The sequence below is a fragment of the Grus americana genome, chromosome 19 (genome assembly GCF_028858705.1).
Source record: "Grus americana isolate bGruAme1 chromosome 19, bGruAme1.mat, whole genome shotgun sequence".
Lineage (NCBI taxonomy): Eukaryota > Metazoa > Chordata > Aves > Gruiformes > Gruidae > Grus > Grus americana.
Window position 1 is genome coordinate 7,960,026 of NC_072870.1, and position 20,713 is coordinate 7,980,738.

At 42.7% G+C, this 20,713-nt stretch overlaps 1 protein-coding gene across 7 annotated transcripts in view; it reads right to left on the reverse strand.

Annotated features, from left to right (window-relative positions):
• Nucleotides 1-20,713, reverse strand: part of COL26A1 (collagen type XXVI alpha 1 chain) — a 195,846-nt gene that overhangs the window by 124,629 nt on the left and 50,504 nt on the right. For 6 of the 7 annotated variants that reach the window (XM_054847523.1, XM_054847524.1, XM_054847522.1 and 3 more), the window contains one exon: nucleotides 18,776-18,879. In XM_054847523.1, the coding sequence (XP_054703498.1) occupies nucleotides 18,776-18,879 (104 nt within the window). The remainder of the gene's footprint in view (nucleotides 1-18,775; nucleotides 18,880-20,713) is intronic. The other variant, XM_054847519.1, reaches the window with a different exon arrangement.

Below are 20,713 nucleotides of genomic sequence, written 5' to 3' on the forward strand. Positions count from 1 at the left end.
GAAGATGTTATAACAATTTGTGGTGCAGTTCATTCATAAGTATCACAAGGCTTGTCACCTAACCACACTCTGCACAGTGCATTAACCCCTCTAAGGACACCGGGCACTTTGCAAGTTGCACGCTATGTTCACCTCCCATATAACCCTTTGCAAACAACAGCATAGCAGGGTGCAAATGCAGAGAAACAATGCAGCAAAAGGGTCATTCCCTGCTGATAGGGACAAAGAAACAATTGATACAAATGCATCCAAATAAAGACTAGTCTTGCTATGATCCTGAATAGTGGGACAGAAAAAAGGTCCTGGGCAAATTGGGACTTTCTGATCACAAACATCAGGTCAGGACAGGAAAGTCATGGTTCCAGAACAGACCTGACATCTATACTGAATAGAAGAAATTTGACTTGATTGCTCTATTAGCGAAAAACCAGGTACATGGGAGTGGATCAAGGCTTAGGGGCTTGTCTACCTAAGTTTGTGGATACCAAAGAAAAGTCTTCCCTTCCCAGCACACTAAACGCCAGTGTGGACGCTTCAGGTTAATGAGACCAGACACATGTGTCCCTTTGGAAACAAGAGCATTGCTGCATGCACTGAAAACAGAGTGAAATAGTTCTTCAGTGGATCTCAAAACTGTCTCTATGGCAACAAGAGCAGAACAACCTCTATACCATCGATTGCCATCTCTGCTTGCCGAACATTAAAGCTTGTCTCCAGAGACATGCGGTGTAGACAGCTTCCAGGAAACAAACTAATATGATTATGGGTTAAAGAAAGATCACGGGAGGCCCAGGTATGGCAAGAGTTAGATCCAGACATAGTTATTGGCCGGAAGCAGAAGCCTTGCCCTCAAGGGGACACACAGAAGGCAGAGCAGGTATCTGGGGAGAGCAAGGTGCTCTTCAGATGAGAAAAGACATCATATCTAGACCTGGAAGCAAAGTCTGCAATAGGCATCTACACAGACAGAGAAAAGAAATTCTAGATGGCAGCATGCTATAATGGAGATGACTGAAAAAGCTAAGAGTACTTGAGAACAAATACCAGTTAAAATGGAAGAACATTCTTGCCAAATTCCTTCACTTGAGGACCATGTAATTAGGCCAGGAAAAGCACAACAGAATATGCTATAGAGAATAGTCCTGTACTGGCTTGCTAACCCAACAGGCCTCTTCCATCTCCAAAGTCTGCATTTCATAGCAGGTACCTGAACAGTTTGGATTACACCAGGTGGTAAGCCAACAATTCCAATCTCATCATGAAATTAAGCCTAGTCCAAGTGTGGGGGACTGTATATTTTATTAAAAGTCATCAGACTAGCTAGGCCCTTGTTAGCAGGGGAGCACTCCTTATGAAGCAGTGGAGTTATGCCCAAACAGCTGATGGTGGACAGGACACAAGTGGCTTCTGCATGTGCTGTTCTGTGCAGCACCTGCAAGGGCCATCCTCTGAGCTTGCAAGGTTTTAGTCACCAGGTATGAGATTGCCCATAACAGCTTAGCTACACTCCACCACTCACACACAGAGCAGCAGCAGAGACTCTAGACAGAAATTCAACTACTATAACCAGACAGACAAGCCTGCTGTAAATAGGGTCCAACTTACCCTTAAATAGAAGGCACATGCAACCCCAGCAGGGACTCCTGGGATGTTGCTGAGACTGTAAATAGCAAATACTTCTGAACATCAAGCATCTGGGCACCACAGCGGAGTTCTTGTCTTTCCCCCACCACCCATAAAACAAAGTAACCCAAAATAGCAAGCCAGTTTTTTAAAAGGTTGCCGTATATCACCCCTCGTGTGACCTTGCCTGAGTCATGACTGGACCCAAGAGTCTTCCTCTCTAGTTCTGGGCTTTAAGTAGATGGCTACGCTGCTTCCCTCGAGACCCAGAGAGTCAGAAATAGGAAATGAAATGGAGAACAGGGAGGAAATTCCATCTCCCAATACAAAAAAATTAAGAGGCAGTCACAGAATTCTCCTGTTAAGAGGTAAAGAAATACGTATGTAAGAGCGAAGGCTAGAGACACAGAAATATCTTGTTAAATTTTTACAGTTTAACCACTGAACAAGCTACTTTCTCTCCATAATTTATACCTGAATTGTGTGTCTAGACATGACATCATTTTAAGGTATGCCTTGTGTTCTGTGGTAAGTTTACAATAACCAGAACTTATAATTGCTGTGGTTCAGGTCAGCAAAAGCGGAAAAAATATCCAAAGCCCCTTCTAAGCAGCTGTTCTTGGTAATCGTTTTAGTCTGTTGTTTTCTGTCAAGGAGACAAGGCCTAGCAAATGCTAAAAGCCAACATTAAACCAACTCCCCTTCCTAAAAGTGATGAATACCATAGATAATCTTCAGTTCTCAGGCAGCTTTATTTGGTATGGTTCATATTAAAATAGTGAAGGACAGCCAGATAAGCATGGGCAATAAAAACATCTACTGTATGCCTACAGAGATTGACAGTTAAAGACACACTAGACCCTGCTGTATGCCCATATGATAAACCAGTTATCCAAATACAGTAAAATAAGCCTGTGGGTCTCAGGTGGGATAACAACAAATACCAGCGTATTCTCACTATTGAGACATAAATCCTGAGGCTACAAAAGCTGGAACCACAGCGTAGTTAACGTGCACCAGCCACTCTTACTAGAGGAATGAACCCCGTGGTGATAAGGGCTGCTGGCCAAGTGACTTTAATCACATAAGGAGCTGCAATCACTGCCCTGGAGAGTGTGGCCTGAAGCATCCTATTTCGTCAATGAAGTGGAATTTAGACATTGGAATGGGGGGGGGGGGAGCGGAACAAAAAACCCCAAAGCCATAACTGTGCAACCTGAAAACTAAATGTTGTTTTTGTTTTGGGGGGCTTTTTGTTGTGGTTTTTTTTTTTCTTTGCTGGCATTAGAAGCACAGGCATGCTGGATGCCCGAGCTAGCCAAGGAGGAGCAGGAGCTAGGATCAGAGCACACAGGAGGATGCCTCAGTGCACATCAAAACTGTCTTTATGGCAGCAAGCGCAGAGAAACTCCTGTGCTGTCATATTCAAGACAGATTCTAAACAGAAACCTGGGTCTACAGGTGCATTGGGTAGAACACATAGTCCATAACATGCATCTCAAAAGGGACAGGTATACCACACATATGGAATTTTGTTTTTGTTTTAAGAATAGAATAGCCCCAGTTGGAAGGGACCTACAACAATCATCTAGTCCAACTGGTTTTTGGACAGAAACATCAACATTGGTAAGAATGAAATACACACGAAGGTTACCCACACATTATGCCTCTTCCTGTTATCTCAAGGGGAAGACAAACTATAGCCCTGAAGATATCCAAAATAAGGTCAAAGACAATGGGCAGCAACCTTGGATAACAGTCACAGATGATGAAGTGAGCAAAAGTCTAAGTCAAAAGGATACATCATAACTATTGTTGACATCTAAAAGCCATAAAAGACTGTCCAAAACCTAGCTGTCATCACCAGTCAGAAAAGACCCTAAAGACATAGGAATTGACAGCCACAGTCCCCTTTTCTCCATGTCACACAAGTGATCCAGTCCGGACCACACAAGTGCTCACAATTACAAGAATGTGAGTGGGTAGAATCAACACATTTGTGTGTTTTAAAATAAAATCACCTTCCCCTTCCATACAGGTCCCACAGAGTTTTGTTATACTAACTTTTTTCTACATATATAAACATAAGTGGTCCAACTCTCCTCTGTCATCTGCATTAGACCAGAAAAAAAAATGGTTACTTCTTAGCTTTTCCAACACCCACTCAGAAACAGGGAACCATTTCAGCTAATAGCAAACAGGAGAGGACCCACACTACTGCACTAATAGGGTGAGATAAGAGGCTGATTATTGCACCCAAACCAAAGCTAGCTTCAATTCACTGGTTAATGCAGACGCAGAGCTATCACATCCCTGTCTGGATCAATCCACATCAATGTAACATCAAGTCACATAAGGATCTGTGCCAGAACAAGGAATTTAACACGCAACTCCCCAGTTCCACATCAATGGTTCAAGCTCCTTTCAAATCACATGCACACCAGGGACTCAAACCTGGACTGACAACCACCACACGCCTTTGAAATGCAGGGCTGGTGCAGAGCTACACTAATTATTCACAGGGAGCAGCCCACAGTGTCATATCATTCAGCGCCATGTTGAGAGCTGGAGAACAAAGGAAAACCATGACAGATGCTGGCAAAGACTGCCCTGAGATAGCTTGATGCTCATGAGTGGTGGTGAAAAGGAGAAGAAAGCAGCTACTGCTTTTCAGTGCCTGATAATTAAAGAGCAGCAGTGAGAACACCATTGCTCACAGGATCCCAAGGGAGCAAGCACATTCCTGCCCAAATGGTGCAGCTGACCCGTCATATCCTCTGTCCCAACCTGAATGCACATTAGGGTCTACAGCTGGCTTATAATGAAAATCTGAAGTCATCAGGGCTGTTCTGGCTTCAGTTCTTGTTAAAGATGTTGAACATCAGCCCAGGTTTGGTCAAAAGGTTACACAGGTTTTCAAATCATTCCAGCTTGCAGTGACCAAAGGTAGATTTAGGGTTTGCTGTCAGAGCCTATTTGCATTTACAGTTCTACAATCTGCCATAAAAAGCCAGGTCAAGATCAGAGTTTCTGCTGATTTGAGATATAAACAAGGTACAAAACCATGTGGAATAGAAAAAGGATACTCCTCACTCTGGGATCATCACAACTCCAAGGACAAAGGACTGATAAATAATCAGCTTTTGATATACCTTCAGGCACATGGTCATCTTTCTCTCCTGCCAGTGTTTAATGAGTTTGAACAGTGAAACTTACTTTTACTCTGTCTCTCCTGCTTAAATCAAAGACCAAAGCTTAACACAGCTGAACTTGTAGCAAAAAAAGGATTTCAAGGTGAAGGTTTATACTCCAGAGTTTACAGTATTCACAACTGTCCAGGTCTAGGAGACCAGTGCTGAGTGTCAAAGGACACTCATTCTAGAAAAGTCTGCCACTAGACATTAATAGAGCCATTTAAGTGCTCGTTCACATTCCCCATTAGGTGTATGAAGGATCTTGTTACTTGCACTATTCTGTAAAGAGCTTACAGTTTTATGCTTATCATCCTAATTACCACTGCTAGTAGTCATTCTGCTTCCCTAAGACAACCGCAGGGCAAGAATGATACCTTTGTACAGACACATCATACTATAAACAAACTTGAACTACTGACATAGCAAGGAGAATGGTTTATTTTCCTGTGTAGCTAATAAAAATCTGCTGTCTTGCTGTGAGTGCTAATATTAAGCTTGAAGATTCTTGCTTTTGCCTTATGTTATGTTAAACATAAACTGATATCCATCCTCTGCATCCCACCCAGACAGCCTAGATGCAATAGAAACAACTGCTTATTTATGTTTCCACAAGAACTAGCAAGTACACAGCAGAAGGACAGCACATTTGGCAAATCATACTGGGAGATGTGTTTCGCAGATAACACAACTGGAGAATGCTTGAAAAGCCACTGTTTGCTTAATCACTTGAGGCTAAGTTTGAAAAGATCAAATAAGCCAAGTTTAGGAATAGCTTGTTCCCCTTATTTAATGGGCTATAATATTTTACAGTGCAAAGCCCTGCAGCAATACAACTAACTGCAGCATTTGGAGCCATCACTACGCAAGTACTGTGAGCCATATGGATTTAACAACTCTAACCACCAGTAAAGAGAAAACCAGAACCTTTGTTACTTAAGCACAGGTCTCTGCCACTGAAGCTAAAAAACACTGGCTGACAACAGCAATAGTTTTGTGTCTATCACCCAAATTGACCACTGGAGAAGAACTAATTAACCAAGATACTTCACAATTTCCATCAGTGTCTCAGTGGTACTGCAGCAGTTTCTACAACTTGTGCTGTAGAAAACACTCTCTTTCCATGAGAACAAGACCCAACACCTTCAACAGAAACCTCTAGCGCTTGATCTAGGGAGCCACATTTGGCTTAGTCACTGGCTGTAAGCAGTACTCTAATTAAAGTCCATCTGCCATGAATGTTCCTCAAGGTTTTTAAAATGAAGGACCACCTAGCAATCAATATAGGCCTCTGCATTTTCCATGGTGGATATACACCAAGGACTTCTTTAGCGTTACTGCTACGAAAGTCATCACTTACAAACAAATTAAACATCAAATTCCAAATCCTCACTGGGTCTGTTTTCTTCTCTTTTACGGTCATGTAACAAGGAGTGTATTTCATTTACAGGAAAAGAAAAAGCAAGCAGGAATTACTTCAACCATCTCTTAATATCTCCACAACTGGGTAAGGACTGGGACATCTTCTAGTCCCATATATCTATAATCCTTCTGACTTGGTTAGAATTGTTGCACAAATTAAGTCACTGCCTTGGGTAATCCTGCACACCACTCTGTTCATTAGTGTAATGCTCTTCTATTGAATCTGCCTGCAGTAGAGGCATCAGCCATCCACAGCATTACAAGGTTTAATGAACAGCAAATAAAGGTCACGAGCATTATTAGGTTTTGCGTTATTAGTTTGATGGTATTAGCAACCAGAAAACCGCAAATGTTACAAGAATTTTCCTGTGAAGAAAGACGACATGCAAGATGTGGTTGCATCTGTAGTATGACCCTGATGTTGCCTTTCTTACATGCTGCACCCATTGCTAAGCATCTTGAAACATCTGTGCCTTTCCAGTGACTGATTATCCAGAGACACGCAACAGTGCTCAGTATCTGCAAGAGGCCGGGGACTGAACCCTGAGTTTATTACAGAAAAAGAGCTAGAGAAAGCTGCTTGCCAGAAATCCAAACTCTAGCCAACAAGTCCCTCCAGGCTCACTTGGAAAGGTCTTGTAACCTCATTGCTGTATGCCTGCTGGGCTCAAAATGAAATGCAAACTTGCATGTTACTTGTGGATTTGGATGCATTATCCAAGGAAGAGACAAATCAGGAGCCCAATCAAGAAGTATATATGTTATGAGTCCAGAATAAAATTTACCAGTCTTTAATGAACTTCATGATAGGGAATTTTCACAGAGCCACTCTTTAATGTCTTTCCTGCTTTGGTGGGTGAGCACAACCTGTTTAAATGGTGGTTTCACACTCTTACACATTTTGATGAAGTCTTATTAAATGTTGTTTGAAGTCTAGCTCATAGTACATCGAATCACATCTGATTTCTTAGAAAGTTCACCAGCAAGTTTTTCCCAGCCTTCATACATTTAGGAACTGTAAAGTTGCTAAAGACCCATCCAACAGGCGTTCATTACGCTGCAGTAACAATCAGGATATCTTGCAATGCTACACTTGTTTAGGAACTGATTAAGTGTTTCCTACTCTTTGTAATCCCATGCATGTAGTCATTAGAATGAGTCTATACCTACTTCTTCTCCAGTTTTTGAAAAACATGAGTTAGCCTTTAATGACTACCAATTATGTTGTTTTTGGAAAAGCTTGTTTGTGCTGATGTATTTTCAGTTGCATGTATAACATGCACTTACTAGCTACTCTAGCTGGTAATCAAAGTTAACCAATCTAATTATTTAACCACATGACATTCAAATCCCATCGACTACAAAAGGCATATTCCTTTCCCAGCCAAATACTTTCCTCACAGATGCAACACACCCCTTACAGTATTTAAGATTGTGGGGCTCAGACGTACACCACCAATTAGGACTAGCTTTCCCATGAATTAACCGGTAACAAGGCTGAAGTTACTGCAAATGCTGAAACTTGACCTCTCTGAGAAACACTGACACAGACACATGCAGGCACCCCATCCATAAACATTTTAAGTGTTGTGTCAGGCAGTCTCATGGATACATCAGTAGTAAGAGTTACACCTGGTCAGAGTATTTGTAGCACCAGACTCCAGGATGCCATTTCTTCTGAGTTTAGAGCACAGCTTCATTCTACTGTCTTCCATAAACTCCATTCCCTCCCCCTGGGATCCTGCTACCTTCAGAGTCTCCTTCCATTTAAAATTTGTGCGTTTGATTATTCCTGCCTCTGTGACTGTCCTTAACAGAATCTCACTTTGTGGCTCTCTGCCAAACTCTACAATTTAATCAAGATTTGACTGCATTTTAATCTTAGTCTATCATGTATTCCCAGTACTGCTCAGCCTCTAACACACACAGATCTGATTAGAGAGCTCTCTCCATTCCTTACGCTAACTTTAAAATGAAATAGCAAGCCATACTGGACTGAGAACAGTCCCTGCTACAACTCTATTTGACACCTCTGCCCAAACTGACAGTCCGAACCCTTACTAATTACAGCACAGGGTTTCTTTTGAGTGAACTGTATATTTTGACGTTGCTCCATCTACCACATGTTCCTGTAGCTTCCCAAATGGAGTTGTACTAACTTTGCTGCCTTTATCCTGCTAACTAGCTCACAGAGAGAAGCCGTGATGTTGGCATGACATGCACTGAATGTGCTTTTGCCTAGCACTTCTCCATGTTAAACTGAAATTCAACTCCACTAGAAATTATTTGGAGGAAAACTTTTGGTTGCCCTTTTAATAACAAGGAGTTAAGTAAGAATAAAGTCTAGGATTCAGCAACATGGGAATTTGATGCCTACCTCTTGCTTTTACCTTGTGGTCTTCTACAAAACATGAAACCAGTGCCAAATCCACCTCTGTTCCTACTCCTGGGCTGGCAAATCCCAGTTCCCCCTGCATCCCAATTCCTTGCAATCCCATTTCACAGAACCACAGAATGGTTTGGGTTGGAAGGGACCTTAAAGATCATCTAGTTCCGACCCCCCTGCTGCGGGCAGGGACACCCTCCACTAGACCAGGTTGCCCAAAGCCTCATCCAACCTGGTCTTAAACAGCAAAGCATCCCAGCATAGTTGTAACAGTTGTACTGGGGATTTAGGTCCCCAGTAACTCTCCTCTTCTCTGCCTGAAGAAAGCTTTTGTGTAGATGAGGCTTAGCCTGCTTAGGTACTGCACTTACATGAACTCTTCATTATGTTGATGTTTTTGAGTGGCCTACAACTGGAATTAGTTATCACAGAAAACACAAATGTTATTGTACCAATTGCATTAACTCATTTAATGAAAAACCTATACAAAAAGAGGCAAGAGTCCCCAAGGCAGAAACAGAAAGATCTCCATTTGTCTCACCCCAAAGCTTGGCTCCAGTTCAGCTTGCTACCAACTGCACCACTCCCTGTTTATGGCCTCCTTCAGCCTTTCCCCTTTCTCTTGCAACACCTTACACCCTTCTTACCACTTACACATGCAAACAGCTTGCACTGTCAACAGCTTTAAAATTATTGGAAAACTCTTTGCAAAAAGAGTACATTGGCCTGTCCATCTGCCGTCTGTGGAAACCTGGCAATGAAGTCTCACGTCTGAAGGAATTTCCTCTACTCTCATGTCTTTAAACCTCAGCAGTACAAGATATTCCTCCATCACTCACAAAGTGACAACTCATTATTAGAACAGATCTGCACAGGAATCTTAGAACTCACGTAGTGCAGAGTATGTTCTTGTCTCTCCCCCAGTATGTGACAAGACAGAAATAAGAGATGGCAGCAGGACTCTGAACCCAGAGTCACACCTAGAGGTGAAGGTTACATCTAGGGATGAAAACCAGGAAGGATCCCCTCATCTCTCCCTTATCCTCACCAACATTCATATCTGCACAAGTTTCCACTGCTGCTAGGGCCAGATATCCAGGATAATTAAAAGTAAATAAACTACTGCATTGACAACAAAAGAGATGGCACTCTGCATACCAGGCATTATTTGGCCACTCAAGTATTCTCCTGGAAGATATTCAACAAGTTCTTCCTCAAGGAACCATCCCATTCAACACTGTTTTACAGCAACATTAAGTCCACGCATTTCATAACTAAGCCCTTAAAAAGCAATGGGGAAGGAGCTGTAATTTCATAAGTGTTATGCTCAAAAATGAAACACAAACAGCTTGTTAAATGAGCAATAGCCTTGCAAATCCAGTAAAAGAAAGAAGATACTCTTCATTGCCACCCCTTCCAACTGCAGGCATTTCCTATTCAAGGTCAGAAGCCTCATTTCCTATTCCTGATTAAAAAAAAATAAAATAAGTTATTACAGCAGCAAGGAAGCTCAGATACCGCTTCAGTGGGTGGTTTTAATTCTTCTTCCACTGTGATCTACAATTCAGGCATCAAAACAAACAGTGGACACCAATTAGGAACTCTTCTTCTCATTTAGCACATCCATACGTGACTGGTAGCGTTGTATGCACTTCAAAAATTGTTAACTTTTGTAATAAACACAACCCCACCCTTCCTCCACCACCTCTCACAGGAACTTCTGTAGAAGAGAGAAATAGGGTGGAGTTTTTTAGGATAATGTTTTTCATGATTTTGGTACTGACTACATTTGCAGGACTGACATCATAAGGTGTCACATCCTCCTTTTAACAGAGGAGGACACTACACTGGCAGCAGCTGCATGAACTTTCCAGCATGCTCTGCATTCAATCTAAAGTCCTTATCCTGGACAATTGATGGCTTAATGAATTCCTCCAACCTTCTGGCTATTTTGATATGACTCTTAATAATAGCAACAATCTGGTCTGTTTACACAAAATTGCTTCCTCAAGGTCATCCCTCCTCTATTCTTAATGGACCAGCAACATCAACTCATTCCACAAAGGCAGGTGGCAAAAACTAGCAGCCATCAGAAGATCTCCAGATTTCAAGACTGGAAATCAAAGGATCCAGCCTTCTTACAGCCCAACCACCCATGAAAGTAGCAAATACGCCACGTGGGATATCTCCCCAAGTTATGAACACCCATCTTAGCTATCCCATCATTATACATTTCTCAGATTGCTCCAAAAGTACAGGAGTACATTTTGCACAACTCATGTTAGGACAGCCTCTAAGAACAGGTTTTCAGGGAGATCATCCTGCAATCTGTGGCTTACCAAAACAAATATTTAAAAGAAAAAAGCGTCATGTCCATCTTGTCCATTGACTGCCCTCTGAGCTGACGACTGTCCACCTCAGGATTAGAGTTTAGCATGGACTAGTGATAGTTATTCCACAGAATTATTTCTATGTCAGAAGCATTTCTAAACCTGATGAAAGCAAGACTATCTCTGCATTTCTTAGGCAATTCTTCTGTTGCAAGATTTCATCACAGTTTGGGAAGTTTGACAAGATCAAATACATTAAAAAAACCAAAAAAATACCCAACCCCACCACAAACCAAAAACATGAGGGCAGGATATGGCCCTCAAGGATTTGAGGAAAAAAAAAATAAAGGGGTGAGCAGAGGAGGAAGAGTAAAGAAGTCAGCTGTCCTTTGAAATCCCCTCCAATTCCTAAGCAGATTTAGAAATTCAGAGTGTAGATTTATTATCCCAGAGGCTGTAATCACACGAGTCTTACATATGGGAAAAGCCAACTCCATTCTATCGGCCTCAAGCAAATAAAAAGTACATTATTGTGAAGATGCACAGGAAATAAGTGATAATTTTGAGAGGAAAAAAGTTCTGCTGTTTCCATCCCCATTCTGAACTCTGCTGTGAGCCAGTAAAGAGAGTTTGAGAGCGCACTGTGTCCCCTTGGCTGACCTCCTCACCAGCAGCGTCCTGAAAATTTTGCTCATCTACTCCTGTGATCAACATATTATAACTCCCTAACGAAAGCAATTTCTTTCTGCGGACCTTTTCCTGGTTATCTGTTTTGCTGAGTGCTTCAAGATTACTACCCTTTATGTTCTTTACAGGATCATAAGTATTCAAAGCAGGATTCAATGAAACCAGCCTTGCCAATGGCGGCTCCAGTCACCAATTGACAATATTTTTTACAACAGTTGCCTGTAATGTAGCCCAGCTTATCAGCACTTACCTGCTCTTTCACTGAAGCAGATAAAAAGAACCTCAGGAGACTCTCAGCTTCAAGACAGAACCAACCCATGCCATCTCTAACATGCAAAAATTAAGACCCTGCCCAATTTCATAGATCATCTATTCTAGTAATTCACTGTTTTTTGGTCTTTCCAGCAATTCCAGGATCATGATGGCTGCTCAACTTGTTTTCATGCACTAAGGACAGTTGCACAGAAGATGAAGGTGAAACCTCTTTAGGAAGCAGCAGCAACACTGGCAGAGATACGGAAGAGCCATACCTTGCCACTAGCGTCTGTTCTGTGTAATGGCAGAACCTGCTTTACTAGGTAGGTTCAAGCCAGCTACCCAGGACTTCCTCCTCAACTTTAACCTTCAGCTGCACTCCACCACTTCCCAGAAAACATGCCTATCAATTAGTGATATCAGCACCTACGGACAGGTGGAAGTTGTTAAAGACACCCTACATGCTTGTCTCTCTTGACAGCCATTGGCAGAATCCTGCCAGCATGGTGAAAATGATCCAGGCAGAGTAGCTACACAGAGCTTCGCAGCCTGGTCCTGTGTCAGCCCTACCTAAGGTAAGGTTATGGTTGCTCCTGATTAGAAATAAAGCAAGTTAATAGGAAAGCCATTAACTATAAATAGGTGGGTCTGTCACTTGTGAATTAAGAAATACACAGCTAAGTGAAACAGAAAGCATCCAGTATATTTAGGAAAGCAAACAAATAGCTTATAAAAAGATTCTCTACATACCACAGTAATTCGATGGGAGCTAAAAAGATTGAGACAATGTAACAGTACAGCATACAGTTTTTCTAATTATGTTAGATAACATCTGCAGATATTTAGCACTCCAAATATTTTGACATTAGGTGCTGAATAAAATTCTCCCTGTTCAGATTAAAAATGTGCAAAAAATGAAACTACTCAGATGCTGGAATGCAGTGTCAAAGTCTTTGGAAATCTGACAGGAGATTTTTTTTTGTTGGTTTTTTTTTTTCTTTTGACTGTGTATCAAAAGAGAAGATGAACATTTAGAAATTGTTCAAGTAGTCACACAACACTGATGCCAGAAAGCGCTCTCAGCAGGCTGCATATTCTTCCAACAGTGACCACACACTCCAGGAACTCCTCAGAAAATTTGATCAAGGGTGACACACATTATGCCTGAAGCCAGAGGTTGCTGAATGGTCAGTATGGTGATGGGAGTAGATAGGAATTGCATGACACATTGTAGTTTGGGAAACTTCTGGTGGACCTTCTGCCTTGTATTGAAGAAGCCACCAGAAACACAAGCAGGAAGAGGCATAACATATGGAGGAGCAGGAGGTGTATGCTATGAAAGAAAATATCAGGGTAGATGCTAACCAACACCTCTGTACTATAGGTACACAAACACCATTACTTAGAAAGCTGCTTTCATGCGTCAGCAATTCCATCAAGGGCAATCAACGTGGTTTGATGTTTTTTCATGAAATATTTTTGAAGGTAGGTTTACAGAGTTAGTTATTATATTTTACTACCCACTTACTAATTGCATTACTAACTAGATAATTATTGGGAAATTCAGGTTGCACTTAGTCTATAAGTGAATTATGTGAATACATGTTATCATATCTAAAACATTAAACTTCAGAATGAGAGGATATTTTTAGAAGCAAGTTTGCTATGTGGAACCAAATGTTGGACTTTGAAACAAAGGTCTCAAAATGACAGCAAAGTCACATTTCACTACAGAATTACTGAGCCAGTCTCTAGTAGAGAACTACATATATGCAAGGCTCTGTGCTAGATCCAAACTTGAAAGGAAGGTACCTCAGTCTGCCATGCATTCACAGCATAGAACTGCCCTGCTAAGCACAGAGCACCGAGATAAACACCTCCAGGAGAATTTCACTGTTCAAATGGAAGCTTTTGCTTTATGACAGGAGTTGGACTCTGCTGAAGTGGGGAAAATACCGCTGTACTAGGCTTTAGCAGCAATAGGAACAGATAGTACAATGCTTCTCTTGACACCCACTGCCTTCTCTTACGTTTTCTCTAGTTTTTAAGGGCAGGATGAAAAATGCTCAGTGGCAAAGAGCTCTGCTACTTGCTGTATGTGATATACATACTTAACACCCTTGCTTCCAAACAGTGGCAATGAGGAAGAGGGAGAAACAAGAAGGAACTGAAGTACTCGACAAAAGGAGAAGACTCACTGCGATACTATGGGAAATGTTAGTCCATAATCTTCACATTGTATTTTCACATAGACGGACAGTTTATGTTTAGTTGTTCACAGGGGAGCAAACCAAGACCTGGAGAAGTGAGGTCCCATCAACATCACTTTGAATACCCTTCCTTCTAGAGAACTTTAATGGGCTTTCAGACTTTCAGGTCTCTAGTTTTGATGTTCATTCTCATGGCCTCATCAAATTTTGTATCATAATTGCATTTGCTAGCTTAAGATTTTCCTGACAGTGTTGATCTGCATCTCTCCTGAGACCAAGAAACTTTGTGAACCAGCAGTAAAAAAGAAGAGGGTTTTTGCACTCCATCAAACAGAGAAGAAAGTCCTCATTTTCTTGCTGTTTTGGAAACTGTAAACACACAGGAATCTAAGAGGTTTGAAGAATATCAAGATGACAAGATGCAAACAACAGTTATTAAAAGTAGATAAAATATTCTAAGAACTGAAATGAGGGGGTGGGGGAAAGGGAAGTTCTCAAATTAAACCATTACTTGAACAAGGCTACTCAAATTTCCTATCCTACTTGTCTTCCTACAGAAAGAAAAAAAAAGTAAGCTTGGAATCACAATGGCATCACTTTAGAGGTGCCAAGGGGTTACTCTTGGAGCTGCTTCTTGCCCAAACAGCTAAGCTGTCTACCATCAATCTGCTTCTGGGTTAAATAGGATACTGGCTACTGTCCCAAATTCAAGCAATACAAACAAACAAGAAATCTATATTTGATTTGTAAAGTGAAATAAGACCTTGCCTAGCTGGAGAGCTAGGGCAGTGCTGCACCCCTGAACTTGCTGGGGACACTTTTCTTCCCCCAAGAGATTGCACTTGCCTTTGAACTTTCAGCCATATAGAAAAAAAGGCTGAGTTGAAATGTCAGCATCATCTTGGATTCAAATCAATCAGCTTGATGCATGATTGCAATAGCTAAACCACTTCACCTCTGCACTGCCCTCATCCATATGGTCTTTATATCAGCAGTCAGCAGACTGGGTGGCTCAGTGGATTCATTTCCTGTCCTAGTCTTGGGCTCCAGTTTAAACAAACCAAAAAAACCTCCTGAAACTGGAAAATAAAAATTAGCATCTACTGACAGTTAAATTCACCAGACTTGTTTGCATCAAGTCTCTTTCTCCATCCAAGAAAGTTGCAAGAAACCCTTCAGGAAGCCCTGGTACAACTGATGATTTTTAACTATCTACTCAACTAGCTGGTTCTGTTCTACAAAACCAATAAAGGAATTGGAGACCTTTCAATTGTTGACATACCTTTGGGTGAGGAGAAAGCAATGAAGGGAAGAGGGGAGAGCCCCAAGCAATGTCAACTTAAAAAAGGAAACAGATTGGGAGCAGCCATTCCCACCTCCATAAATTAATAACCCACTGAGTAGCAAAAACTCCACCCACTTCTAGAGCTGGGCTTCCTCCAGACGATGCTGCTCTTTATCAGCTACAGTGCAAGAGTTAAATTCCCAAGATAATTTAACTCTAAATAATGGGCATCCTTCAGCATTAATGTAGGTGCCTGCCAGCTGGTGACAGTTAAGTGGTTACTTTCTCAAGCTAAACTTACTAGCTAAGGGCTGAGATGCTCTGTATTATTAATCGAACTGCATTTAACAGCTTGCTCTAAGAGTACAGCATGTTACTGTGGAAGGAGAGTTTTCTCATTGAAGGTGTGTTACAGCAAGCCAGTCTCAGAGTCTGTCATACTTTGAGGGTAGACATCCACACTGGATGTCTTTGCAAAAGAAAAGCTGACCTGCCGTTTGGAAGATAACAAGAAAGTATGCATGCTGAAAATAGCTGCAGTGCAGCCCTTGAATGATTTCAAGTTCTTTGACTTGGTTTCCTTGGTTCGCCCTCCCACCATCCTATCTTCCCCCATAAAATGCTAAAAGAAATAAATTTTAAAAGGGCAAGGAAAGCCTCATAAAAGGACAGCTAGTAAAAACAATCCATCTTCCAGATAGCCTACAGTGGCTCCCCCAAAGACACTATCCCAGAACAGCACAAAAGAGGAGCACATATCAACCCTGCCCGCTGGAGATTAAAGGGGGAATCAATAGACAGGATCTCTCAAGCCTCAAGATACAAAAAACCACCAATCTGAAGGGACCCCACAGCCATAACTATGCACACGCAACCCCCAAAACTGCTGTGTGCTTGATCAATCCCTTATCTCCTGGCCTACTGTGTCCTACTCATGAAAATGCAACCTTACTATTTATTCTAGGGCCCACTGGGAAAGAAAACTTTTTAATTCAGCCTCTGGAAACAGGAGGCAGCTTGAAGTGGAAGCTCAGAGCCATTGTAGTTGCCATTCTGCTGACAGAGAACAATAGTGACTGTCAGAAAACTAGAGCATTTGCAACACAGCAAACAGGCAAGTTAAAAATAGTGCAGGTCCAATCTGCCTTTAGTCGTACCTACCTCACATCAACTTCAAAAGCACCAGCTGCACACACAAATGAAATGAAATATTGATGAGAAATCTCACTAATACTAAAAAAAGATTAAAGCATTTTGAGGTTCTACCCTGCTAATTCACTGTGGCTTCATTACTGCACTGTTTTTGTTTCAGTTCAGTTTTCTGTTTTCTTTTGTCTGCTGTTTCCAGGAAGGACCCACACAGATGTAAGCATCCTACCTTCTAAGAGGAATCAAAATTATAGTAGGAGAGAGTGCAGAAAGGAAAGAGTACAAGAGGCTTTATATCACATTGCCAAGACGCCCTAAAAAACTCTTTTCAGCCTCTTTTACTTACAATTCCAAGGGACACTAACATTAAGAATTAACATAAGGAGCAAGTAAATACTTAAATTTTGAAATTCATGTCTCTGGACAGCTTGAGGGGCTGTGCACACCACTAGTGCCAATACTGCTGCTAGAAATTAAGTAGCACAACCCTGCTGTACTAGAGAGGGGTATTTTTTGTTATTTTCTTCCTTCTTTCAAGAATATGGGACTGTCAGTAGTGCCAGATGTTTTTGGGAGAAAAAAAAGTAAAAAAATCTCACACATGAAAGTGAGGGCTTGCTACTGGCTTTCTGCTCACACTCTGCAGACCTTATCCAAGCCCAAAAGAACAGTTCCACCTTGAAAACTGACTGCATAAAATTGTCACCTCGTTCCACAGACCTGCTCCTGTGAGATCACTGCTGACTCTCTCAAACAAGCTTATGTTGGCTTTTTTATTTCACTGAACTCTGCTGAGACAGATCTGGCACTGTGGGAGGGAGCTGGATTCTCTCCTTTACACCAGCAGCACCACTAAGCTGTAATTACTCACACCTGTCCAAACCTACAGGCACAAACAGACTGCACACACAAGCTTTTCGGGTCCCCGGTCAGATCCTTGGCCAGGCCAAGCTGCAGCTACTTTGGAAATAAGTTTGCCACAATCCTTAGTATCCCTCTCCCCTGCAGTGACAGGTAAAAATCAAGCTGCACACAGCAGCTTCTCTTTCCCAGGCTTGCTTCTGTTAGCAGCACACTAAAAAGCAAAGCGCTCTCCTGCAGACTGCAATTTAGGGTAGCTTTGCCACTTTTTAAGACTTTTCTTGAGCTTCTGGGACGCTATTGTTTCCTCAGCAGCCTGAAGCCAGCTGCTGTCTGCAAACATCATTCTTTGACTGTAACGAGACAACTTCCTAGTTGGAGATTTGCCTGAGTTTGTGATTAGCACAAAGACATCACAGCACAAAAAATGAGGTGCAGCTACAAACAGCAGTTTTAGAGCTGTTGTGCAGCCCCAACAACCCTTCACCAGCCACAGAGGCAGGCTGTGTTGACCTGATGCAAATGAACGGAAAACCCAAGGCCTAGTTTCTCTCCCATTCGTAAGCCATGAACACTCATGACACAGATTAAACAGATGCCTTAGTATCTAAACCAAAAACTCAATCAAGAAACAGGACTTGTTCAAAGCCCCAGAAGCAGCAGTTAAAGCAGAAAATGTTAGGAAGGAAAATGCAAAATATGCCATTTTTGTCCATAACAATGAGAAAGGGAAAAGACTTTCCTTTCTTCCAGCTCTGGAAAGAGCCCCATGTTTTCCTCTGTGTGAAAGATCAGATGCCAAACCCAGAACTGTGTTTTCACGTGCACTGTGCAACCTGAATGTTGCACCAGTAAGTCAGTGCCAGGTGGGAAGGGGAATCAAAGGTGCCTAATGTAATTCAAAGCTCTCTGGGAACACATACTGTTTGTGTCCAGACCTTACAGGCATAGCTCTTGCAAGCAGCCATCCAAGGAATAGCTTTCATCAGCTACAGCAACTGATGGTGATAGTAGTGGGATGTTGAGAAGATGACACTGACATGGAGACAGCGCATTTTCTGAAGGACTGTGCAATGCGGACACCAAGCATGAGCACATCAATAAACAGGTCATCCCTGAGTACCCATTTCTTAATTTCTTTCCCCGTCCTTGTTCAGGCTTCTTTGCAGGCATTCAGTATGGCCTGTTTTCCAAGACCACCTTTCAGAGCTTGTGTATGAGCATTCAGATAATGATGGGGAGTGAAGAGACTAGGTGATTTCTTCCTCTTATTTGTACAGAGCAAAGTAAGGAACAAAGCCCAACTCAACCCAGCCAGTCCATCCACACATCCCCTCGCTGCACTGTAAGGATAGATGCATTGCTGGATAACTTACCCTCTTCACAGTTGCTCCCCGTGAAGCCAGGACAGCACCTCCACTCCAGCGTGGTCACTGTTCGGTATGACATTTTGTACGTGGGCCTGATGAGAGTCCTGTAACTAACACAAACAAGAAGTCAGTTGAATGCACTTAGCTACTCAAAGGTGGTGTTGCTACTAATTCATAGCACATCTCCCTGCCTGGATCTATCCCCAGAGCCCCCAGCCACCCCCAGCTGCAGAAAAAGGAGATGCACATAATAATAGAGCAAGGGTTTACCACAGCATAGAACTGATTCAACAACCCTTATTTTTCTCCTTAAGCCCTCACACTCTTCCGGCTCTTCCCCACACCTCTCCCCCAAATAACACCAGTACGCTTTGCGGAGGTCTCATTGCTATCAAGCTGTTGCAAGCAGCAGAGATGATGACTCGTGTTTCCCTCACTCTACCTCCATGTGGATTTCCCACTCAGATCTGGGGTGTATCAACACATCAGCATGAAAAAGATCATCATGACACAACACTACATCAGCAATCTGCATGGAGTCTGTTTTCCAGCTAGCTGACCTGTTCTTCAGTTTTCCCCATCTGAACTAGGGTTACATTATTCTTCACCACACTCAAGGCTCTGCAGGACGCATTTGTTAGCACTGTGCAGCACACAGCGCTCCCAGGGTCCAAGTTAAAGCACAAGCACTGCCACGCCCCACTGGAAACTAGAGGGCTACCTGCAGACACAAACAAACCTGCACTGGGTGCCAGTGATTCTGAACTCGACACAAAAGAGACAGTTGCATAAATGTCAGCTTTTCTTCTAATACAGCAGCCCTTCAAAGTTGGCAAATCAGAGTTTTCCCAGTATACAGCCAGAAAAGCTGCTATTCATGAAGCTGAAAGCAAACATAGAAGTCATACTCTACAAGCTCCCCTCAAAATTCCTCCCCTTATTTAACAGCCAAAGGAATCTGGCACACACAGGGAGAGGCTGAAGCTTTGGGATTACAGCGTTGCAGGCTGCAGCTTTAGGCTTCTCTATTGAGACCAGGCAGACACAAGCCCCAAGCACCCGGGTGTCCTCTGGGAAAAGCCTCCTCCCGCAGTGCCGAGAGCCGCCAGGAGACGGAGCGCTGCCTCAGCCTGCTCCGCCTGCCGCTCTGCCCCGGGCTCAGCCAGGCACAAGGCCAAAACAGAGAGAGAAATTGCATGAATCTCATCCAAAGCCCCTCCAACGGGTAGTAGGCAAAGGTGTACATCCAGAACGGCACTGCAGCAACATTGGTAGTTACTCTGCAGAGCAGTAACAAAGGCTTGCCAGGAGAGGCTGCCCACGTATGCCTTTGAAAGAAGGCAGCATTTAGTCATGGTTAACAGTCTTTGGGAAACTAGTGTCTCAGTAAGCTGTTACTGACTATTTATGCCAGCTGCCAAACACAGAAACCAACTTCTCCCATTGCCACCAGGGAGGAGGGCCACACAAGCTTCCTCCTGAGCACGTGGCCGCCTGCACTCGGAAAGGCATCGCCCAGCGATGTGAGAGCAACACTGTCTCCCGAGAACATTATGTCCTCACCCTCTGAGTTGCCATAAAGCATGCCAGTTGCTGCTAACACCGACAGCTGTGATCCAGGTACTTGTCTGATATGGGCTGGACAGAGCCAGCTCGTCCCACCTAGTTCTTTGTGTTTCTGCATCCAATGGTATTCAGGAGTTTGCAGTCACGATTGAGTTTGAGGACTTGGCATCACATCGATGGAGGTAGACCTTCAGTGCTTTTTCACAGAGATACCTAAGGCACAAAGACTTTTAGTGTCTTGCTGAGGGTGTCTCAGAACAGCTCTGGCAAAGTTCAGGAACTGAACCCAAGTCTCCTGACTCCCAGTCCTGGCATTGGACTTGAGACATCTTTCCACACGTAAGCCCTAAACCATCAGTCAGAAGTTCATGACTTTGT